This window comes from Bacidia gigantensis (assembly GCF_019456465.1).
Source record: "Bacidia gigantensis strain McMullin 20006 chromosome Unknown contig_255, whole genome shotgun sequence".
NCBI lineage: Eukaryota > Fungi > Ascomycota > Lecanoromycetes > Lecanorales > Ramalinaceae > Bacidia > Bacidia gigantensis.
The window spans coordinates 318176-342291 of record NW_025408605.1 but is presented as its reverse complement, the minus strand read 5'-3'; the positions used below and the strand labels follow the sequence as shown (position 1 = coordinate 342291).

The following is a 24116-nucleotide window of genomic DNA, read 5'->3' as shown; positions in this document are numbered from 1 at the left end:
GCAGCGGCCAGATGATGATTGAATCGACAGGGAGTTCACGATAGCGCAGACCCTGAATCGAGTAGCGCACCCTCGGCACCGCTTGGATCTCAGTGCCATACCAGACATGGTCAAGACTCGGTTGCACCCCTGGGCTATGATTGCTAAGATTTGAGTGAGGGAGCTTGCAACGATCCTGCAGCCAACTCGTGGAGTCGTGGGATGCTCCTAATTCTCCTAATATTCCGATTCACCGCACCCCGCCGCCTGCTAGCTGCATGATTCAGGTGGTGGACGAGCCACTGAAAAGGTCAATTGAATGTATCAATTACTCGAAAAGAATGGGGTGCATTTATCCTGCACGGGAAAGCGCTATAACATCCTTTTGCCTTACTTCGATACACCACTCGAAGGTTTGCAACACCCTGGTCTACACATCCTTCAAGAATGTCTAGTCCGTCATGACCTGGCCCGAGCTCTCCAACACACCCACACACCCAACCCTCCAAGCAATCTTCCCTCGCTCTTGCCTATCTAGTGTCAAAGCTAACTTGTTCATGTCGACGCTGCGCCTGCCCATTCGTACTTCTCTACCTGCGATCACTTGCATTCGATTCGAGCCATGTCCAACAAATACTCGTATGCAGTGACACTATCTCACTATGAGCAGCAGGGATTCGCCGACTTCACCAATTGTGGACGATCCCGTACCTCGAAAGCTTGCACAATGACAGCTCAAAGGGCCACGAAAGCAACGAAAACAAAGACGAGCCCCATCCACATGCCCAACCGCCCGGCCCCTCAAGAAAGACTACGCCTTCACCAACCTCAAGATTCATGGGGACCTGAAACCTCACTCATCTGCTGCAGCGAGGTATCCGCTGTCCCACCACCCAATGGCAGCAAGAAAGATGTGACGGAGCCCTGGCGAACAGAATCATTGGAGGATGATGACTTCTACAACCTCTATCCTCCATCCTACCCTCCATTACCCACGCATGATCACGAAGTTCGTATTCCCAGAACAAGGAAGAAGAAAGATGTCCTCGTCAATACTTTTGAAGTCCCGGAAGAAGGACCAAGCAGTTTACTCTCGCACCAGCCCACTTCAACAAGTAAGCCTCTTGGACCAAGAGCCGACAATGTCAAATCTAGTTCAATGCACGGACACAAGAGAAGGCTTACGAGCGAGACTGTGATATGGGATCCAAGATCGCCGTCACGAACATCGGACGAAGCGATACGAGTTGACACCGCCGCCAAACAGCAGTCGCGGATGTCTCCCCTGCCGATGACGCCGCCTCTCACGCCTAAAGCCGTTCCTACGGTTGATGACTTCTCTCTTGAGCTTTATTTGGCTGAGCTGCCCCAACCACGGCCATTTCAGCTTCTACATGCAGGTCCCACACCACCAAGCTCAGACTCTGCCAGCTCAAACACAGCATCCTCGGCGGGTCAGTCGCACGAGACTCAGCTCAGACGCCCTGAGATCTCCACAGAACAAGCACCGATTATCCCTAAGCGCTCATCCTCTTTGACACGAAAACAATCAAAACACAACCCTCTCGAAAGCCAACACTCGAGCACGATAGTAGTTGGCGTCCTCCCTAACTGTTCTGATGAGGACTCGCTTGATTTGGATGCAGATCTCGAGCCACTTCCGCTCGATCTAGCCAATGATCCCGACTTTGCGCCTTGGCTAGAGAATCTAGTCCTCCCTGATATTCCTCGCTTTCAACGCTCGAACAACACCCTTTCCTCATGCGCGTCCTCCTTCGATTCTGCTGCTCCACCACCAATTGCGATTACACGCAAGACCGACAACAGTCGCGGAAAACCCCTTCATCGTACTGAGGCTGCAACGTCCAAACCTCAAGCGAATTTCTCTGTACCTTTTATGACCAAGAGGCATCTTCTAGAGAAATACGAACCAAAAGAACGACCATACAATTTGACCACGTACGAAGACCTCCCAACCATTGTCGGAGTGACCTCTCAAGGAGCACCTAGAGTTCCTGATGATCCTTCCGCGAGCCAAAGCGCTCTCTCGACGAACCGCTCAAAGGCCATCAGCAGTGTGGAAAGCAAAATGAACAAGCTTCGCAAGAAGGAGCCACCGAAGCCCCTTCGAAGAAAAGTCGTCGTCAAGCTTGCGGGCGAAACCTTCTACCCGCCAGGTTCCAAGCGATCCAGCTGGTTTGGTGGGATCGATTGGAACACGGTGGCCAAGGAGAAAAAGCTATAATATCTACGTATGAAGAGAGGGTTGAGCCTAGCTCATTGTCCGTGAAAAATAGAGTATCAGTATCCATGTGCTGGCTGCATTGGCTCCACAGAAAGAGACTAGCAGGTTTGCTTTGCGAACTGCATTGATTCACAGAGGGTTGCTTGCATAGCTTTTGCTTTTGCTTTTGCTTTTACTTCTACTTTTAGCGTGCGCTGCAACAATGTATTCGAATGGAGGAACCACAATTTCGGTGAGCTTATCTTGGCTTGGCTTGAACACATAGATACACAAAAGGGTTGAATGAGCATGCATACATCAGAAACGTTAGATACTATACCCGGCATAGGAACAGGGACAATGAATGCACATACACAAATACACAAAAACTCATGAGCCTGTCCCTGCCGTAGGCATATCCGTGATGACAAGATATACGTTCTCGCTCCCACAACTCGGCATGGAGCTAGTCATAACATTACCACCACTTACGGTGGATCCGAATAGTCAGACGCCAAAGCTACCCAACCCCCCCCGCACCCCCCCTCCTCCTTGTTCTGTTGATTGTGCAGCCAGCCAAAAATGTATATGGCACATTGGCGTAAGGGGCGGACCCACGAAACGATAGCCTACTTGATTGGCGTGTAGCACCACAAAGATAGGTAGGTCCTCTTGTCACCAAAGGCCCCATTTGTTTCGCTGGCGAATGAGAGTTTGCATTGTAAGGCACAGACAGACAGACAGGGCAAACAAAGCGTAAAACCACGAAGGAGAAAATTGATTTCCTTTTTGGTTGCTGACAATATCCGTTAAGTTGCTTGAGAACACTACAAAAAGGCCTGCCCAATTTTGTGTCGTCAGATTCCCCCCCAATCACCTCCCCTTTTCCCCCATTCACTCACAGCCAGCATTCAATTCTAGAGTTTTCGAGAAAAAAAAAATGGAAAAAGGTAGGCTAGGAAATCCCACAAGGCGAATTTTTTACTTTTTTTCACAAATTTCCAACTCCCAATGCCTCGTTCCTACGTATGGAAAAACTTGATTCCCCTTCCCTTTTACCGTGAAGCGCTGAGTCGAGAGCATCGAGATTGATCATATAGAACGCCAAAAATTTTCTGAGAATGGAAGTCTATAAGTTTTTGGGTGATAACGATCGCGGGCTTCGAAATTGTGAGTGCCACGCGTCGATCAAAGGGTATCCTCAAAAGGAAGCCCGTTCGTAAAGCAATAAGAATATGAACGCCTCATTGTCCTAATTCTCCTCCCGAAGATTGGAGATGGTGTGGTATCAAGTTCCCAGTCCGCCAGCGCCGCTGCCTAAATGTTCGTGTCTCGCGTTCCTGTAAGCATTTCGTTATGTGTCCAGATTATAAAATTTGGGAGTCAAATCTCCCCTCTCCGTAGCCCTGTACCTGTCAAGTAATTCGAATATCATCTTGTAATTTTATGCCATAGCCAGGCCTTCGTCATCACTGTCACTGTCTTGCTCCTCTCCGCCGTTGTATCCTGCTTCTTCCTCTTGCTGAGCTCTAGCTTTCTTGAGGGCCGGCGTAGCCTCTAGAATCTGTCGGCCGGTAGCTTGTAGGTGTGGCGTTACTTCATTGCGGAGTTCCGCTGCTGAGGAAGACGTCGATGTCTCCATCGGTGCCGGGGCAAATTTGAAATCGTCCATGGGTGGCGCAGAGACAGAGGAAGCCCCGCTCACCACCGATGGAATCCTCGAGTGAGCAGCCGACTCGCCGGAGACGATCTGATCCGACGAAGAAGAAATCGCGAAAGAAGATTCGGCCGCTGAGGCAGGCCGTGGTTGCTGGCTTCGATGGTAGTGCCGGTCATCTGGGGAAGGTGGAGCTACAAATCCTGGCTGGTGAGACACAGATCGCCTGTGTGTCATTGGATGGCTATACTCCGATTTATGTCGTGGTTGATCCGCATATCGCATTCTTTGAAAGGAGTCCGCTGATGATTGCTCGGGAAGGGTGTAACCCTCATTCTCTTCTCGCAAGGCAGGAGGCAAGTCAACGTGCCCAGCTGCAATCGCAGAAGAGAAGCCGAGGGATGGAGATGCATGATAGTCTTCCAGGGCGTTGGTATTTGTGTCGACGGAGGAAGACCGGGAAGACTTCGTCGGCGACGCGCGGTTGAGTGGACCTTCGCGACTGCGGAAGGTCTTTGCAAGGCGTCGACCTGCTCCCCCTAGCATGCCACCCAGACTAGAAGTAGAGAAATTGTGATCGGGAATCAGTGTCGCTGCAGTAAGTTCATCTGCTGATGCAGGCTGAGGAGGTGCAAGTACACTAGGTCTAGGGAGCGGGTCACGAGCGGTGACGGTCTTCATAGAATCGGCCGTCGACATTGATCGGTCGGTCATAAACGGCCTAGCATGGGGCGATATATCTACGGCGCTGTGAGGCCTCGCGTCGTTCATTTCAGGAAAGTAAGTTTCTTTTGTGGTCAGATCAGGGCTGGCTGCAACGCTATGGGCCAACGGGTGCTCGGTGCCCTCTCGTGACTGTTTCAAGGCAGCGAAAATCTGCTCGTCGCCTCTTAGGCTAGATCTGCGGTCTTCAAGACTTCTTGCGGTTGCTGTATTGCTCGACATCTGGAAATCTTTTGAGCTACTCGTAGTCCTCTTTCGAGACCTTCCGCCGCGCATGACAGAGCCGAGTCTTTGCAGCCCTTTGACAAATTTGTCGACGAGGCTAATCTCAATAACGGCATCTTGAATTTCCTCGTTCGATACCTCAATCTTCTTGTTCTCATTCTGCCGAGAAGGATCGGTCTCGTCAAGCCAGCTGTCTTTGTTTTCAATGCCACTGACCACCCAAGGATGGTGCTTCACTTCTTTCAGCGTGATGCGCTGCGAGGGGTGTTTAGCGAGTAGGCGCTTTAGCAAATCCATTAATGTGTCGTCTACTGCCTCATATTCGAGGACATCTTCCAAGCGTTTATTATGATCCGAGGGTGTCTTGTTGTTATGGGAAACACCTTTCAGGCGAACACTTGGTATGAACGCCTCTTCATGCGCAATCTTTTCATACATTCTGAACTCGTTGTGATCGAAGAAAGGAAGGCGGCCGAAGACCATGCCGTAAAGTGTTACGCCAAGCGCCCAAACATCAATTTGTTGCGTAATTGGAGGTCTTTGCAGATTCTTTTCGGTGTCAAAGTAGTCTGGATCACATAGCTCAGGCGCATAGAATGCAGGAGTCCCAACGGTTTTGGCAAGTTCAAGGGCTTCATCAACATTATTCTTGTCATCTTCAGACATCCCCTCGTCTTCTCGTATAGGTTTTCCAAGATACGACACCCCGAAGTCCGAAATCTTTACGCGATAGTCTGAGGTCCAGAGCAAGTTAGCTGGTTTGATGTCTCTGTGTATGATCCCATGATAGTGAAGGTATTCAATGCCAAGAACTGTATCACGAAATGCCTCCAAGGCTTGCAAAAGCGTGAGGCATGGTACATATCGATATTCCTCGTCTTCTAAAGACCAGCCTTCGACCTGTTCATTGATGACCTCGCTAAGAATGCGTCGGTAGTCGACGTTTGGCTTCGTATTCTCTTCTACATATGGACCATACATGGTTCCATCAAGAGAGGGTGTTTCCGGTCGTGATGGTGCTTGTGAAGCTGGTTGGGATGGCGGCACAGAGGAAGGCGCAGAGGTTGGTTGCGAGGATGGCTGCGACATCGAGTAATCCGTATTGAGTACATGGGAGACAGAGGAGAACTTATTGGTGTAGATTGGGGTAGCGCTCTGAGGAGATTCTCCTGCATTTTCGGCTGCATGCACATCCGCGCGAGACATGCGAATCTCTTCCTGAGCAAAGTCATGGCGTTCGGGCATCATGGCTTCCTGCTCCGACTCTCCGCCGTAATCAAGGCTCCAGTGCGAATCCGAGCGAGGGTGGTATTTACCTGACTCAAGCCGCTTCAGAGCATCGCATTTCTGTCGTTCTAGTGTACGGAGTCTCTCCATCCTTCTTGACGGGACCCCATCGTTGAAATCGTTGACGAATTGTCGCTCCAAAGCAACGGTATAATCGTCATCCAACTCGCGATTCATTCTCTTTCTTTCAAATTGTGCGATGGCTTGTTCTGTTTTCTTCCGCCATACTATTTCACCGCGCTCAACAAATTCAAGCACGAGATAGACCTTGTCGTACTCTGGGTCGTCAATCACTTCGTAGAGACTGACTACGTGTGGATGACGAGCTTTCTTCAATATGGCAATCTCCTTTTTGATCATCTCATTTGGGTCCCCACCTTTGCCAAGCCGCAGTTTCTTTGAGGCTCGTCGAACGATCTTGACGGCTACGGAATCGCCAGTTTGCAAGTTCCTTCCTCGCTTGACAGTTCCGTGTTGGCCGCTTCCAAGCTTCTCGATCAGCTCGTAGTTGTTTAAAACCTTTCGGCCTGAAATGGGATCAATGTCTTTATTGAGTTTGTGCGTCCTGATGTACGTGATTAGCAATGCTTGGAAGATAGTTCAGGTGCCTGGGAATGGCTCACTCGATGGGCTCCTGAAGATGAGAAGCGTGAAGCACTGAGGAGCCAGGGCGTCCATCATCGGAGTCGGGAGCCCTAATTCTTGAGGCAGGAGGCGATCTGACTGTAGGTGACTGAACACCAGGGCTCTGCGCGGGAGTGTTTCCTACGGTCCTCGCTCCGTTGTGATTTGGGACGGTCTCCTTGCTAGGGCTTTCTCTCATGGAGGAATGGGACCATTGGGGAGAATGCGAACTGCGTGTTCGACCCATGCGGGTTGGTGGAGGAGGAGGTTGAGGCCGCGGACCAAGACTTGCAAGAGTTTGGTCCGGGTATCTGACAGCATTGTCTTGACCCTCCACCTGAGTAGTACCAGTAGCAGTGGGAAAGTTAGGTACAGACACAGGCCGCACGGTGTACGGATCACTTGTTGGAGGCCTTCCACTCTTGGGAGATGGGTGTTTCCAGATGGTCAAGGGGTGGCCAGGGGAGTCTTGTAGGGGAACATTGGGAGTAGCTGAGCCCTCTCCCGTCAGTGGCCTGGGAAAGCCAAAATAATCATTGAAATGGCTCCGGAACGATTCACTCTGTATTTCCTGGGCACGTGGAGACTCTCTGCCTGGACCCACAGCTGAGCCCACAGTAGCTGCATCAGCACGGAGAGGAACATGGATCCGAGGTGTCCGCTGGCTGTCCAATCCGGAACCCTCTTCGGCGCCTTGTGGCGTCCCTTGTGGAGAGGTATGCTTTATGCTTTTATGCTTTCTCCCGGCAGCCTCGAGGACGGTGGGCTCCCCTTGAATGGCAACACTGTGCTCTGGATCTATCGTCTCCGTTTTGTTCCTCGGATCATGCTGGGCGTTTTCCCCTTCTTGCTCTGACATGTCTCAGTGCCTTGGATGTCATGTAAGACAGTTGGGACGCCGATGTTCCGTCGTCTTATCTTGGACGAAAGTATTGTTGACGGCTCCCGTGTATCATTTTACATGTCCTCTCGGTCGACCTTGTATGCCTTCCACAGAAATTAGGGCGGAAATGTTCGAAGAGAAACTCGAGAATGTATGATGTGGGTAGCCTGCAAGAAGGCTCGGTGCCTCCCGCCTGGACTCGTGCCTCAGGTACTCAGGAACAGCTGGGGGGCGTTCAGAAGTGAGACGTGGAGTCAATCGGCGAAACGACGTGCAAATCGTAAAGGTTAACCGAGAACTTTTCGGGGAGCACTACATTTCAGACATTAGGTTCAATTCCCAAGGCGTAGACTCGACAGGGCGTAGAGAAAGCTACCCATTGAACAGAGGCACATACAAGCTGCTTAGATACCCGATGGCCGTCGCCGACGTAGCGGCCAGTATTCGACGAGGTATGGAGGTCTACATACCCTGAGATCTGCCAATACAGTGATTTTACGTCGAGAGATAAGCCTTCCACTGATCCTTGGCAGGTGGATCCAGTGGTCGAACGAAGATAACGAAGAGCAAACAATGCTAAGAATGGGAATCTAAGGAATGTGTTGAGGTGTCATGAGAGTGCAGAGAAGGAGGAAGGGGGGAAGTCAGGCCAGGGCGACGGTGGTGATGCAGTGAGTATACGGAGTAGGAATGGATGCGCAGCCAGAAAGATAAAAAAAATTGGTGGGGATCTGCAAACTGCATAACGCTATAGACTATTTGACAAAGTAAAGTTCTCACCATCATCAGTTCGTCTTTATCTTTTTGGGGCCATGGCCCATGCCCCATGTCTCTGCTAGCTCAATGTGAATCCTCACCCTCCAGCCCAGAATCATTATTCGGCTTACTGCTACGACTCTATCAGGATGTCGTACCAGGGCCGTCAAGGTTAGGCGTCGGTGCCAACAATCCCGCTTCTTCCCTAAGGCCCGCAAATTGTCCGCTAAACGCTCAGAGGCCCACCACGACGTCGCCATTGGCTAGCGAAAGGCTATCGTTGGTCTCACTCATGCATATCATCTAGACCAGGCTATCGTAGCCTGATCAGCTGTCGGCTCGCCTCTGCTCCTCCATAAGGAACTTCACTTCAAGCTGGCTTGGCGTTGGCTGCAGGTGGCGGGAATGCTCTGTCGATCTCCTAGGATTTGCATGTTGATCTGGGCGTAAGACGCTTCTGCTATGAAGCTTATTACTGCCTGTGTCTCTGCGGCAAACTGTCAAGGACCCTCCCACCCTCCTTCTGCCGCTGGAACCATCCCTTGTGACACTGGATTCTAGCGGATCAGCCGAGTCAGACGAAGGACGGTATCCGGGCCTTTATGCCCTTGTTGCTCGAGGCTCGAGCCACTTAGCTGGCGGGGGGGGCTTTTGGGAGGTTCAATCGAGATCCGGACGTGTTGGTCGGACACTAACGCCCAGAGGGGAGACAGTTACTGATCGACTTCCGAGATTGTCTAACGAACGACGTGATCTCAGACACTACAGGGCCGCCAATCAGCGCCCCCACACTGGCCTACCCCAGGTTTCTATCCAAAGTTCAAACCTTCCTCGACTCCCCAGACCCTGTCCCCACTCAGTGAATGATGCCTCTAATTAGCCGACGCTCTCAGGGACAATCCAATAGAAGAGGGACAAGTTGACATGCAGCGAGAAGGTGCTGAGGTACCCGCCTCCGCTTGATTTGAAGAGCGGAGATTTTCGCACGTCCCGTTGCCGTTGAACTTGGTCAGTGCATACGTGGGATGCCTTGCGTGCGTCGTCCGTCTTCATAACACAACCTAATGCAGCTCCTTAGCCAATTATCCAGCGGGACCTCTTGAGAAGTAGGGTCTTCGAGGCAAATGCGCTGCAGCAGTTCGCCTCCTTTCAAAGCTGCCACAGCTGCATTGCAACAATGCAGGGAAGTGTTCCCGACATTTCGCCCAGACATACCCAATGACCCAGGAGAAAATGCCCGCTTTCCAACCTTTGATTATTCCATCCTGCACCCAATACTGGATTCATGAATGAGAGGAGATGCAGTCTGTCCAATAGGATTGGGTTTTGCAATCAAATTTTCGGTGACCGAATAGTATAAGTTTAATAACGATCCTTGTATGGGCTACGAGAAGCTTTGCGCAGTCGACCTGCACGAAATCCAAGGTCGCTACATTCAATCTTCGATCCATTCTTCGAGCAATCATATCAACCACGGAATTACAGCGTTCCTCGCGCCTACTTTTTCTGCGCCAAATCTTTTCAGATACCATTGCTTCCCCTGAATTGCTCTCGGCAACATGGTTGCAACCTCATTCATAACAAAGATTGCTGCTGGCACACAATCCCACCCTCCCACCACCCAAAATCCACACCACTCGATCCATTCTGTGAAGTAATGTGGATAGAGAACGATATGGAATAGCCCATTCTCGGGCATCATGTAGACCTTATCCACACCCATTCCTCCCTTCTTCTCGGATTCTCCCTTTTCCTTCTGTCTGCCCTCAATCTTAGCTGCTGCAGCTCTCCTGATCTCACGAAGCTCGTCGTCGTGCCACATGTTGGCAACGAAGCCCAAAGCCCATATCATCATCCCCAGCTCAAGCCTTAAAGCAGAGCCGAACCAGTCTTTATCCTGAGTCGGGCCGAAACCACCAAGCCAGCCGCCAATACTGATTCCGTTGGTGACATTGAAGAGAACAGCAAAAGCCCATGGAAATGGATGCATTGGAGCGATGCTCGGGCTCAAAGCAGCGTAGATAACAGAGCGGTAGATGTAATGGATCGTCTGTGAATCCTTAGGCTTACGAAGATATGTTGTTCTGCAGTACCAAAGCTTACATACATGCCGGCCATGACCCAATTTCCCAATGGCAAGGCTGGAAGCGCTTCTTGTTTTGGCAGGGAGTACATCGTGTATAGAAGCACCAAGGGCCCAGGGCATTCCATCAACGCCCAGGCGACCTTACCGGGCAGATTAAACCTTGAATCAATAGAAGTCTTGCCGACCGGATACCAAGTGAATGACCATTCAAACAACTGAATCCACTGGAACAGCGTTGCCTACGTTTACATTAGTGCTTATACAGAACATCACTGGGTGTCAACGCGTACGATCGGAAAGAGTTGGAACAGGAAAACAACAAGCTCCCAGTGCTCCCGTGTTGGCGGAAGCCAATTTTGGACGACTGCCATTGTTGGAGTATCAAAGTACGGGACGAAAATGATTATGGTATGAGACAAAATGCTTCCACGCTTCTGCGCGCAATCCGAACGTCAAATGAGATCATCGAGACGATTACGCCTAGAGCCGAAAGGGGTTAGCCTCCTTTCCACCTCCTTGCGGGGCAGGGTAGGCGATTCACAAATTTTCAGCGGGGGACCAGAGCAGGTGCAGAGTACAGACCAACTGACGGGTCCGCAATAAAGAAAGCATTCGTCGACCATTCTCCGAACCTCTCTCGTTGACCTACACCCTTTGACTCTAAGAACAAATTACTCGTGATCTTACATACCATCCAAACCCCACACATCATTTCGAAAACATAGGAAAGATGGTTCAATCGTAAGGCAGACTCATTACCATCATGGATATCAAAGCTGACAGAGTCTGCAGCTCAATTCTCGGTTTCCCCCGCATGGGAGTGAACCGCGACCTCAAGAAGGCCAACGAAGCATACTGGGCTGACAAGCTCTCCCAAAAGGAGCTCCTCGACGAGGGCAAGCGTCTCAGACTCGCCCACTGGAAGATTCAGAAAGACGCTGGTGTAAGTGGATTCAAGAGGCCTTCACTAGAAACTCTTCCACAGCAAGATATGACGCTGATTCTTTGAATTTTCCAGGTCAACCTTATCCCGAGTAACGACTTCTCACACTACGATCATATTCTGGATCATATCCAACTTTTCGGAGCCGTCCCTGAGAGGTACTCCAAATACAAACTTGACCCGATCGATGAATTCTTCGCCATGGGCCGAGGACGGCAAGTACCAGAAAAAGGTATCGATGTCCCAAGTCTGGAGATGGTGAAGTGGTTCGACTCAAATTATCATTACGTCAAGCCTACACTGCAGGATGGCCAGCAATTCAAATTGGCTGAGAATCCAAAGCCCCTTGTAGAGTTTCTTGAGGCCAAGGAAGCCGGCATCATCACCCGTCCCGTCATCGTTGGCCCAGTTTCCTTCCTTGCACTCGGTAAGGCCGATCGAGGCCAGAATGTCGTTCCCATCAGTCTCCTGCATAGCCTGCTTCCGTTGTATGAGGAACTTCTGACCAAGCTGAAAGAAGCTGGTGTCGAAAATGTCCAGATTGACGAGCCGGTGCTTGCTCTGGATCTCGCTCCCAAGGTCAAGAATGCCTATAAACCCGCCTATGATAGACTTTCGGCACTTGGAAACAAGGCCCCTGAGATCACTATTGCCACTTATTTCGGGGATATTGTCCACAACATCGACGTCCTTGATTCTTTCAAGGAATTGTATGGCGTCCATGTTGATGCTGTCCGTAACCCTGAGCAAGTCTCCACCGTTATTGACGCACTTGGGCCTAAGCAAGTTCTCTCAATCGGTGTCGTTGATGGCCGCAACATCTGGAAGACCAACTTCAAGAAGGCCGTCGAAAAAGTCGAAGACGCCGTGCAAAAGTTAGGTAAAGACCGTGTGGTCGTGGCGACCTCGTCCTCACTTCTCCACACTCCTCACACTCTTGAATCAGAGAAGAAACTCGACGAAGAGGTCCGTGATTGGTTCAGCTTTGCCGTAGAGAAGGCAACAGAAATCAATGTGATTGCCAAGGCTGTCACCGAAGGCCCAGCAGCTGTTCGCACTGAGCTTGAGGCAAATGCTAAGTCAATGGAAGCCCGTGCAAGCTCAAAGCGTACCAATGTCCCTGAAGTCAAGGCTAGGCAAGAAGCCGTCAAAGCCGCTGACTTCGAGCGTAAATCCTCATTCCCCACCAGAATTGCTCAACAGCAATCGAAACTCAATCTTCCGTTGTTCCCTACCACCACAATTGGCTCTTTCCCTCAGACCAAAGATATCCGGATCCAAAGGAATAAGTTCACGAAAGGCGAAATAACACCAGAGGAATACGAAAGCTTCATCAACAAAGAGATTGAAGACGTCGTAAAGATTCAGGAGGAATTAGGTCTCGATGTTTATGTACACGGAGAGCCAGAGCGTAATGGTGAGTCAAGAATAGCCTGCCCTGCTCCATCAATCGATTCAAACCTCGCGACGTTGCACATGGAGATCATTCCTTGAAGCTCTCTTGCGCATTGAAGAGATCACTTGCTAATTCTGAGCAGATATGGTACAGTACTTCGGGGAGAGGCTCGATGGTTACGCATTCACAACACACGTAAGAGATTCGAAGTCTTCCAACCTTCAAAGCTCTAATGATATTCCAGGCATGGGTCCAAAGTTACGGTTCTCGATGTGTCCGGCCGCCAATCATCGTGGGTGATATTTCTCGACCAGCACCTATGACTGTGAAAGAATCGAAGTATGCTGCTTCGATCTCCAAGAAACCGATGAAGGGTATGCTCACAGGACCAATAACCTGTCTCCGATGGTCATATCCCCGTGACGACGTCCACCAATCTGTGCAAGCCGAACAACTTGCCCTAGCTCTTCGTGACGAGGTCGTTGATCTTGAGGCCGGTGGCGTCTATGTCATCCAGGTTGATGAGCCAGCTCTTCGGGAAGGTCTTCCCCTCCGAGCCGGTCTCGAGCGTGAGAACTATCTCAGCTGGGCCGTCAAAGCCTTCCGTCTCTCCACCGCCGGTGTCGAAGATTCCACCCAGATTCACTCACATTTCTGCTACTCTGAATTTCAGGACTTTTTCCATGCCATCGCCGCCCTTGACGCTGATGTCTTGAGCATCGAGAACAGCAAGAGTGACGCTAAGCTACTTAAGGTCTTCGTCGACGAGGCCTACCCAAGGCATATCGGCCCGGGTGTCTACGATATCCACTCTCCTCGTATCCCATCTCAGCAAGAGATCGAGGAAAGAATCCAAGAGATGCTTCAATATTTGTCACCCGAACAGCTGTGGATTGACCCCGATTGCGGACTTAAGACCAGACAGGCAAGTGGACCACTTCTAGCATTGTGACTGAATGACGCTAATAATACTCTTCAATTAGTGGAAAGAAACAAAGGCAGCCTTGGTCAATATGTAAGTGATACGCCTCATAATAGCCCTAGCACCCATCGAATATGCTTTTCAGAATAGGACTAATTACAAGCAGGGTTGAAGCCGCAAAGGTCTTCAGGGCCAAGTACAGCAAGTAGCCGGTGTGAATATCAATGATACCGTTGATTCCGGATTTTCAACACAATATGAGAAATGATAGATGACCGATCTAGACGCTCTCAACGAGCAAGCATTGGCGTTAGGAGCTTGGGATACTCACATGACAGCTATATAAAAGCGTCTGCCTTGATTGCATTTACTATTCAACTGTATGAACGTCCCCTCAACCGGACTGTGTATAGAACAAGATAGGCTTTTATAAGGGCAAATCTTTCAGCTTGATGAGTGTCAGATACTCACAATTTTTGGTAGGGGAAACTGCGGACCGTCAGGATCTCGAGTGAGTCGGTGGAGACCGTAACTGCGGGATCGCACTTTCCATTCGCATATCGATGCCACGACAGCTTTCTCCCTTGGTCAAGTTCCTTTCTAGCGCTACCATGCCTTGTTTCTTTTTGATCAATATTGCTCTCCTTACAGGTTGCATGCACTAGAACTCCATGCATCCCTTTTTAAAGTCTACATAATTTGGAAAACATGGCTCCTCGTCTTTGCTGCGGCTCCAAGCGGTCTCTGACGCCCCCAGATAGCCCAGTGAGGCTCAGAGAGGTCGAAGAGACGGGACGTAGATTCACCATCTCAACCGACTTCACCAACGAAAACTCTACGGACTTTGGGGAGTCTATCGATCCAATATATGACATCTTCCATCCTTCGAATTTGGCGGTGCATGAAACTCCCGAGTCTTCGCAATTCTTTATCAGGCGTCGAGAAAGTCTCCAACGACTTCAACATGCTGCGGATAGACTGAAGAGAAAGGTGCTCTCGGGTACTCCTTCACCTAAGTCAAAAGATATCGACATTCGCGGCGAATACCTAGACTTCGGAAGTGATAGTCAATCGCGTGGCTTGCATGATCCAATAAACATTGCCATCAGAGAACATCGTACAGACATGTTTGACGACGATGCTGTGCCCATTCAGACTCCGAAAGCCTCGTGGTCTCGCCAAGATGCTAGGGCAGGATCGTTGCAAATGTCTCCCAGTCAGCTCAAAAGGCTTCTAAACAGATCGTCTTCTTCGCGCCCTGACTCTCTCAAAGCAATCGAGCATACTTTGCCTGCGCCACCTTCGCCAATACCTTCTAATGCGGGAACATACACCAAGTCATCAAAGGACAAGGCGACCCAGGTACCGAGTGCCTCCTATGAGGAGCTTGAGTATGGTCAAGCAACTTGTGGCGATACAGTACCAAAATCTATCCTTCCCAACCGGTCTCCAGGCAGCAAAAGCAACTCACTTGCATCCCCACTACGCACGTCACACAACAACAGCCAAGATGATTCGCAAGCAAGAGAGACGGCGAGCACAAAATACTCTCTTGAAGGACATGATGGCCGTCCAATCCCAGACTTCGAACGCCAACAGGGTGTTGTTGCTAAGTCTCAGGCGGCAGAGTTCAACCGCTTCAAACCACCAGCATGGCGACGCAGTGCTTCTGGTACACTAGATCAATCTACTCGTCCTGCAGTGGATTTTGTGCAACAGCAAGAAACAGGCGCGCTGTCCGACGAGAAGTCGCAACCTGGAGGTGTAGATGGAGCTACCTCTGGCTCTCATATCCGGTCACATAGTGATGGTAGTGGCTCGGTTCATCTCTACAACATGCGTATCTCGGAACGCCTTGCATCCAATGGCAGATCCACAACGGTATCGTTGCCACAATTACGAGACGCAAGCAGAAGTGAGCTGAGCCTGGGAACAAATCCCGAGTTCCTTGTTCTCAAAAGGCGCCAAATATCCAGCCCTGGTTTCTCAAGCTCAAAGGTTCCTTCCTCGTGGGGAAGCCCAAAGCGAAACCAAGAAACCTCCGGTTGTTCCTCAAGCTCTCACCGTGATCTTGCTCCTATCTCGAGAGCTGAGTATGATGAGAATTCTGGCGGCAAAGAGATCGATGCCCAAAGTCCGCTAATTCTCTCACAGTCCGCAATTGACAGCTTGCAATCATCCCGAAGTCAGTCGCAAGAGCTAGATTGTTATCCGTTTCCCACATCTGTAGATGGACTTATTCACATTCCAAAAACAAGGTTATCTACAGCCAAAATCGATAACCTGAGGACCTTAGATACTCTGAAGCTTGCCACTCGGAGCAAGAGCCTCAGCACGGTCGAGTCAGGACATGCAGAGAAACAAAACCTCCTGCGTAGAGCATGTACGGTCACAGAAAACAGATACTTCTCCCAAGCAGACATCGACGATCTAGCTGCCTCAATAGCATCTCGTAGCCCTCCAAGCAGCCGACGAGCTAGTACCTTCGACGGAAGCAATGACGGCTCCGTCGGTCGCGAGAGAAGCAGGTCCCGCCAGAAAAGTACACTTGATCCAAGCCGAGCAGACTGGAATCGACCCGGCAAACTTAGCATAGCAGCAGGCTACGAGCCCGTTGGCTCCTCAGTCTGGGACAAAGCCCTCTTTGAGCACGCAATCGAAGACAGGAGGTTGTCCCATTACAGGCCAGGTAGCGTATCAGACGAGCACGTCAAGCGCTGGAAGCAGAAACGAGCACAGATCTCCAAGTCCTCGCTGCAGGATATAAGTTCTTCCAGCATCGGTCAAGGTCTTGACGAAGACGTGCAGGCTCATTTGGGAGCCTTCACCCTTTCACCGCCATTGACAACGCCAGACGTGGTTTCCAGACACCCTCCTCAGCATGGCCACAATCGTACCTCTTCCTCCACCTCAACAAGTTCCTCCTGGTCACGCTTTCCCGCCTATTCCCGCCGCGACCGTATCGAGACCTCCGCAAACGAAAGCGACAACGTCTTCCCCCGAGACTTCGCCCCCGCGTTCCCAGAAGAAATCCCGTCAATCTCCGTACCTGGCCCACCTGTGTCACCAGTCACGCCAACGACTCCTCCAAAACCGTCTTCGCCCGCAAAACGCCTCCGTGCTAGGATCCAAGTCATCAAGAAATCGCATTCCTCACCTATCCCCAAATTGAGGAAGTCGGTGCAGAATATGTATCATGCGAAGAGCCAGGAGGTGGTGGGCCGGTTGGCGGTTGATGAGGCGAGGGGGCATAAGAGTAGTGTGAGCGAGGGTGTTATGGGGGAGTATCCTGAGTTGGAGATGCTGGCGCCATTGAGTCCGAGTTCGGCATTGGGGTTTTATGGCGCTGGTGGAGGTGAGGGAGAGGGTAGGGATTACTTCCAGGGGTTTGCGTTTAGTGGACTGTCGAAGAAGGGGAAGGAGGATCTGAAGGACGGGGATAGATTTGGGCGGCGAGGTAGTGGAGGGAAGGTGAGCGGTGCTAGGACAGGGACTGGGAAAGACAGTATGATCGGCCCGCTGAAGACTCCTACCCTTGACATCAGGCATGATGAGAAGAAGGATGATGGAGTGGTGTCTTCACCACCCACGACTCTCCCCTCACCCTCCTCTACGGCCACCGGCAACAGGAAACGAACGAGCAGCATACGAAGCGGACGAAGCGCGCGAAGTTCGCGAAGTGGGGGCTCGAAACGCGAGGATGCAAAGGGTTGGAGTAAGCTCTATGAGAGCTGCGTCTGTTTGCCGCCTATGAGTAGTGGGGAGTGTACACCGAGTGGGAACCGGAGTATGGCGCACCTTGATGCGTGTTATGGTGTAGAAGCGAGTAGGACTGCTGGTGGAGGGGGAGGGGGATGTATGAGAGGGCGTTGAGTGAGCATTTTAGTCCGCTTGATATGGAGGGTGTGGTTGGTGGGGAAAGGGGGGGTGAGGGTGGATGATGATGGGGAGACTGATGGAGAAGTAATGATGCTTGTATTTGGTCCGAGAAGAGCGATTGTAGACAGGAAAGAGGGGGCTATTGGATAGACATTAAGGTTATGAGTACGTGTGTAAGTTAGGTTGGGTTGTTTATTATGGTATGGACAGCGAATGTGAGGTCGTGCTCACTTCTTCCTAATCGTCTATCTACCGCTGACGCCGCTTCGTAATTCTGCAGACTTATCTTTCCAATATATCTGGCACATTGCAGCGATGCGTATTTGTCGGCACTAGATTTGTTCGTAAAGCCTCGCCGCGTTTCTATGTCTGTGCTGCTGGTTGTTGGTGAGTCGAGATAATCCAATCGAATTAGGCAGACGAGCATCGAAGGTTGATTCCGGTGTCTTGGCTACCTTACAGCATCGCTTCACTAGTCATGCTGTCTAGAGGATCGTAGAGGAGGATTATTGTTGGCAGCTGGGATTTTGAGGGTGGGAGATGGATCAAGCGTTTTCGATGTTTGCTGGAAGAAGAGATATGTTGCGCATGATTTGTTCTTATTATTTGCCGTTGCAGTAGCGTTTGCCTTCTACTTAGAGTGCCATTGCAGTCCTGACGAGCAAGAGGGGATGTCGCTCTAGATTTGATCGTGTTCCAGAACGAAGAAAGTCTCCAATCGTCCCTTTCAAGTCTATTCAAATCGATTGCATCGGCTGGTGCAACTTCATCCCTTACCATCTTCATCCCTCTTGCTGGTCTGACCCTCGCCAACAGGTTTTCGCGGGATGCTCGGGGACCTCTGCTCAGATTCTGGACTTCTTAGACTTGCGGGATCGCTCATTTGCCTCAGAGGAAGCTGCATCTCCTCGTACACTGGTAGTGTGGCGATTGTGGCAATGCTATTCCTATGTGCAGCGGGTGACTCGTCCTCAAGAGGGCCCTCGACTGTGTTTGTGGGGAGAGCTCCCTCAATTGTATTAGTGGGCAAAGAATGCTCGACATTTTTGGTGGACGACCACTGAGGTTGCTGTATATCATTCAGCCTTGCTAGAGCAGCTGCTTGATCTGTCACAACGGTCGAATAGCGGGGAGGTACTTGCAATGGAGGCGCGGGTTTTCGCAGTACTTTGTTATTGACAAGATCTATTGTCCGAAGAGCTGTAGGAGCGGGAACAGTGACTGTGCGCGCAGGCCTCGGGGGTAGTGGTGGTCGTAGATCGTTGTCACTCTCACCGTCCATTGCTTCAGAGGAGCTGTTGTCGTTGTTAAGAAGAGCAATGCCAGAGATTTGGTTTTCTGAGACGTTTCGGCCATTTATTTCTTCGATTGGATCTTCTCTGTCATCGGCGTTTGCTGGCATCCTGAGATCATTCTCGAAATCTTCTTTGGTCAGTCCCAGTACAGGCGCCAATTCACCGTGCCATTTCTCAATCATCGTTTCGAGAATCTTGCGAATGGTGGTTGATATCTTAACGTCCTCCATGGGATCAGGTCCGTGGAGGAGTACAGGAGCAAAGCAAACGGCAAGATTGAAAGGGGTCATCTTATTACTCTCCGCATGTGAAGAGACGTGAGAAAGAAGTGGAAGCATGTGTTTCTTCAGAATCATGCGCGCGGAAGGTGCTAGGGGCGAATACTCGACACCTGGCTCTAGCATTTGGAACAGTTCATTTGCATCTAGAGTCTTCTCATTGTCGCCATAGAACCTCCGAATCGCTTGATAGCTTGATTGTGGGAAGAGAGGTTCTTTGAGCTCTTTGTACCAGAGCTTGATCAAAGCCGCAGCAGTATGAGCGTCATAACCGTCCATTTGGTCAAGTAGGTTTGCTTCGATAACGACATCTCCAAAGCCTTCTTTGAAAGGAGGAAATGTCACAGTTGTTGGCCCATCCTTCCAAACGATGAATTTCTGCCCTCGCTCGAAGGCTTCGCGCACAACTTCCACAGTTTGCTGGCGTGCAGAAACTCTGAATAGACCCTGTGTTTCGACGATATCTTGATTGAGAACGAATGATGAAGTTTCGCGCAGTATGCGGGGGAGTCTCGGTGTATCATCCGCAGATAAGGGAAATGGGATTTGCACGCCAAAGGCTCTCTTGCCGCTTGCGTAGGGAACGTATATATCCGAAAGCTTCTTTCGATCCGTAAAATAGGCGGATGGTGGGATGAGTAAGTCTTCGATGGGTAGGTGAAGAGCAAGAGCCGTCAGGGTTGAGGCGTGCACGACCTTCTTTCTGAACTTGGGGCTGACGACAGTTGCGAACATTTCCATGATAACTCTCACCCATCGCTTCTCATGCACGATGGACAGCTTCCTGAGTCTCTTTCTTGCGGCACGGGTCTGCACATTGTACGCTCTCATGAACCAGCCAAACCCAGGGCTTTTCTCCTTTTGGGGTTTGTTGCCATCCTCATCATGCTCATCATCCACGGGGCTTACTGTCTTGTTCGCAAAACTGCCGCCTGGATTTCCACCAGCAAAGAAAACAATCTCGTATTCCAGACCCCCAATCAACTCTTCATCATCTGGCAGACGAGCAAGGACGTATGGGAGCAATTCGTCGTAGTATTCTTGGTTGGCATCGGGAAAGGCTGCAGAGTTCAGAATGAAGAGAGGCAAACCGTCACGAGACGGCAATGGAGAACGATAGATTATGGTGGTTGCAAGGTGCGCTAGATCTTGCGAATAGTCGACAGACGTTTGCTGAGGCGGGATTGTATTGAGAGGGATGGAATTGGCGCGGAGACGATTGACAAATCCCGGAGGCATTGGAGTGAAGGGCAAGCTTCAATAGTCCATCAAGGTATGGAAAGCATGTGGGTTTTGTACAGGTTCAGCTTGGGCTAAGGCACAAGCAAACTTCGGCATTCGTCAGGGTGTCGTAAGCCTCACGTGTTGGACGCAGAGCTGGATGCCGTTGTCGAGAGCCATCTGCGGTGACGACTTGCACTAGTAAGCCTGTCACATTCACAACGGGGTTGCCACAAGGCTGGCTTGGTGAGGCATCGGTAGAGGATACCCATTCAAGGGGAGCTCGTACCGCGATGGAGGTCGTATCGGTGGAGGCTCATTGAATGTATCAGCAAGCTTCCGCGCCAAAGAGCCGCGTAGTACTCAAGCTATTTTTAGATGAGCTGTTAAAGCCGGTAATGCCGTCACAGCTGGTGAATTGCTTGATCAGGAAAGGCGTGCCGCATCCGGCTAGTCTGCCCCTCCTCGCCCTCCGCTTCCTGATCTCTCACGATGGACGAGTTTAGCTTAAGATAAATGTGCAATAGTTCATTCATTTCAGCGGCGTAAAGACTCACGACCACATAACCCGGCTACCTGACAAGAACCCGAGGTGTCCTCTCGTGGGAAGAAAACTCGTGGATAGATCAAGGGGAGGATGAAGTTATGAAGCCATCCTCGTATGAAAGAAAACACCCCCAGCTAGACCAAGGAGACCATGACATTACTCGGCTCTCCTCCACCGGAGAATGCATAAGGCCTTTCTTCGCTTTCTCATTGCCGAGCACTTAGAAACCGCCGAAATCCATGTTTGTTTGGGACTGGACGTAACCCGAGGTAATTCTCCTCGAGCATTGGCGGCGCTACACTTTTCGATGTGGTGAACGAGCAGCGTCCCCTACCTGCCTCATCTCGGCCAATGACACCCCATTGTACTGGGTGTAGATGAGCCTCTCTGTCAGCATCTAGACGGTGGCAGGCAGCACTGATGGCGGCGCTGCAAGTAGACGCAAGAGGAATTGCCTTAGTTCGGGGGTACTTGCGCACGCAGGCGTGCACGATTTGGGTCAGGAGGATGAGGGGGAAGAAGACACCGGCTAAGCAAGCGCAACGATTTGATATTAGTATCAAGAAAGCTTTCGGAGATGGACGAATTTCGTGAGGAGCGGGGGACGGGAAAAGGGTGAGGGGGGTCGTGACTCACCTAGGATGCCAGGAACCAAGCTGTATCCTCCAGTTGTCCAGCCGCCATCAGGTTTACCTAACCAGGAGATTCGGTTGACGCGAATGATGAATGTAGATTGTGAGAGGAGCCAGTGCATAAGAGAGGAAACAACCTGCATCGAGATGGAATACTTGAAGGGCATGGACAACATATAGCTTGAGCGTTGGGAACCCTTCGGCTTTGTGACTCGCAAAGCTGCTCACCACTCAGTATCAGCAAATTGAGGATGCATCGTTGATTCTGGGGAAACGTCTTGGGAAATACGTTGCGCTAGACAACTACCAGGGGAATTACCCTTCCGATCAGTTGCAAATCCCACCCATTCATCAGCTACCAACATACATGAGAGCAGAGCATTATGAGCTGTGTACGCCAGGGCAATCACCACCTGCCATATGTTGGCGATGAGGATGTTGACGAAAAGGCCGAGCCTACCCTAAGTGAGCATTATCAGCAGCAGCATACTTGTGGGGACTACAGCTGCAAACCTCGTTTGCTTGATTCCAGGACACAATTTCCTCGACTTTGGTTTCTCCGAACCCCATGGCCCACAGACTTGTCACGCTGATACTTCTGTTGTATACTCGCTGCGTTCTGAGTCCAGTACCTATGATCCACCAACCTGCGATGATGATGCAAACAGACCTGCGCTTTGTAAGTGGGCTGATACGGCATTGTGGTTTGCAGAGGGAACATACGATACAATTGTTAGCGTCCACCGTCGGGCACTTGCGGCGCGTCTCCATGGGATTGATTGGGGCTGCCAGCGAACGAGAGATCCTTGACTAGAGCTCCAGCCTTTACCCAAGTCCTCGATGCTGGCCTTCGACGTTATGCCCAAGTCAAGAGTATGTTCATCTGGGGTCTCTAGGAAACTGGCGACCGCGTCCCCCAGGGTGCAAAGAGTCGCACGGCGATCAAACAATAACACCCACATAATGCAAAGGCATTTGACGGCATTGAAAATGGCAACAACTGATTCGATTTCAGCTGGATTGTCTCCAATGAGCTGGATACTTTCTTACCTAATAGGATCTGGGGAGAGCCTTGCAAGTGGCATGTTTTGACCTCCGAGGCGCCAATGTCTGTCGGCTTGTATAAGCAATAGTCGATCGTCTGTCCCCTAAATGTCACGGGACCTATGGTATCTGATGTAAGAGTATCAAGCGCAGCGCATTTCTTAGACATGGCAGTTTCACCATCACAGAGCAAATGAGCGACTGCGTCAGGTGCGCTCGTTTGTATGCCCCAGTCTATGTATGTGGCGCTGTTATTTAAGACAGACTCGTTCGACGAAATCATGATAAGAAGTCTCGGTCGCCAGCTGAAGGGATTCATGTACGCACTGAGGCACTCGTACGTCGTGTGGTTCTCATACAATGATGTATTATTCCGGTAATCGTTGTGGATGGCACTGATTATTTCGAAAGTATTCGTTGTCGTATTGGGCGGACCATGACCATGTATCACCGGGATGAATGGGGTTGCCGTCTCATTCGTCCACGAAGGCCCCTCTAAGAAGGATTCGTGGGCAGTGACAAAAGCAACCCCATTGCCAGTCAAGCTGGAAAACACAGTGGAATTGTATCTGCACACTTGTCAGTACAAATCCGCCCATAGACCACAATGATGACACTTACAAGAAATGAATAGGCAGAGAACTCAGCGCTAGTACGGACCACATCGTACAATTTGACCGCGAGATTTGTCGCAAGTTTCGAAAACTTGGGACGCCAATATCAAGCCATGTCGCTTTGGCATGCGCTTTGTCAACTTCTTCTCGAGTTGGCGCAGCGAGCAACTGCATCGTCAGATTCGAGATGCTGAAGAGGGCTGTGGCGAGGATATTGATGAGGACATGTATGGCTGTATCGGCTCTCTTGACAACATTGCAGTCACCGCCGTACAACAGCACAACTCCATCTGCGCGCGATCATATTTGGACCACCCTACGGCGGCGAGGATGAAGTTTACGATGCAGATGGTAAGCGTTGCGGCGAGACAAGCGCCCAATTTCACGCCACGTCGGCTCTTCCACGTACGCCAGGTCTTTGGGCGGGGGTGAGAGCCATATGTGAAGTCTCTCAGCTGCGAATAGATGATTCGCGAACGCTGACGTCCTGATTCCTCTTTGATAAGCTCGGAGGTGATCAGTAGGGTATCTTCTGGCTTAGATGACTCTTTCAGATTGACGTCCTTGTGGGCTGAGGGTGGCGACTGGGTCAGGCTGCAGACTGTTAGCATAGGTATACCGACATGTCACGCGAGCAGGAGCTTAGTAGCTCACAAGGACCGTGTCTCCGCGGGAGCGTGCTTGCGTCCTGGTGAAGACGGGAACATTGCGACGTTCACCAGGAAACAAGCACACGGATGTGTGCTCACATTGGCGTAGAGGGAGCATCCAAGGATTGCAATGACAGCCCGAGCCTGAGGGAAGGGCAGTAAGAAAGCGGGCGAGCGACGGGCGGCGGGCGGCGTGGGGTAAAGGTAACCTTTCAGCCTTGTGCTGCTGGCAAGTCGCCGCGTTCTAGAAT

General features: G+C 50.8%; 7 protein-coding genes across 7 annotated transcripts; 3 read left to right on the top strand and 4 right to left on the bottom strand.

Moving 5' to 3' along the window:
- Window positions 1–601: 601 nt before the first annotated feature.
- On the top strand, window positions 602–2224 carry KY384_006843 (uncharacterized protein; the record flags this gene model as incomplete). The annotated part of the gene is made up of 1 exon (XM_044815336.1): window positions 602–2224. One exon carries the CDS (start codon window positions 602–604, stop codon window positions 2222–2224), a length of 1623 nt encoding a protein of 540 aa, XP_044667210.1.
- A 1423-nt stretch (window positions 2225–3647) lies between these two features.
- KY384_006842 (uncharacterized protein) lies at window positions 3648–7578 on the bottom strand (the record flags this gene model as incomplete). Its single annotated transcript, XM_044815335.1, has 2 exons — window positions 3648–6660; window positions 6719–7578. The coding sequence occupies 2 exons, from the start codon at window positions 7576–7578 to the stop codon at window positions 3648–3650; spliced, it is 3873 nt and encodes a 1290-aa protein (XP_044667209.1).
- A 2242-nt stretch (window positions 7579–9820) lies between these two features.
- On the bottom strand, window positions 9821–10564 carry KY384_006841 (uncharacterized protein; the record flags this gene model as incomplete). Its single annotated transcript, XM_044815334.1, has 2 exons — window positions 9821–10408; window positions 10466–10564. 2 exons carry the CDS (start codon window positions 10562–10564, stop codon window positions 9821–9823), a joined length of 687 nt encoding a protein of 228 aa, XP_044667208.1.
- A 643-nt stretch (window positions 10565–11207) lies between these two features.
- KY384_006840 (uncharacterized protein) lies at window positions 11208–13914 on the top strand (the record flags this gene model as incomplete). The annotated part of the gene is made up of 6 exons (XM_044815333.1): window positions 11208–11387; window positions 11463–12804; window positions 12926–12978; window positions 13028–13708; window positions 13767–13798; window positions 13872–13914. 6 exons carry the CDS (start codon window positions 11208–11210, stop codon window positions 13912–13914), a joined length of 2331 nt encoding a protein of 776 aa, XP_044667207.1.
- A 499-nt stretch (window positions 13915–14413) lies between these two features.
- KY384_006839 (uncharacterized protein) lies at window positions 14414–17578 on the top strand (the record flags this gene model as incomplete). Its single annotated transcript, XM_044815332.1, has 1 exon — window positions 14414–17578. The coding sequence occupies one exon, from the start codon at window positions 14414–14416 to the stop codon at window positions 17576–17578; it is 3165 nt and encodes a 1054-aa protein (XP_044667206.1).
- A 772-nt stretch (window positions 17579–18350) lies between these two features.
- KY384_006838 (uncharacterized protein) lies at window positions 18351–20396 on the bottom strand (the record flags this gene model as incomplete). The annotated part of the gene is made up of 1 exon (XM_044815331.1): window positions 18351–20396. One exon carries the CDS (start codon window positions 20394–20396, stop codon window positions 18351–18353), a length of 2046 nt encoding a protein of 681 aa, XP_044667205.1.
- Window positions 20397–21781: 1385 nt separating this feature from the next.
- On the bottom strand, window positions 21782–23389 carry KY384_006837 (uncharacterized protein; the record flags this gene model as incomplete). The annotated part of the gene is made up of 4 exons (XM_044815330.1): window positions 21782–22018; window positions 22071–22204; window positions 22722–23170; window positions 23223–23389. The coding sequence occupies 4 exons, from the start codon at window positions 23387–23389 to the stop codon at window positions 21782–21784; spliced, it is 987 nt and encodes a 328-aa protein (XP_044667204.1).
- Between the last annotated feature and the right edge of the window lie 727 nt (window positions 23390–24116).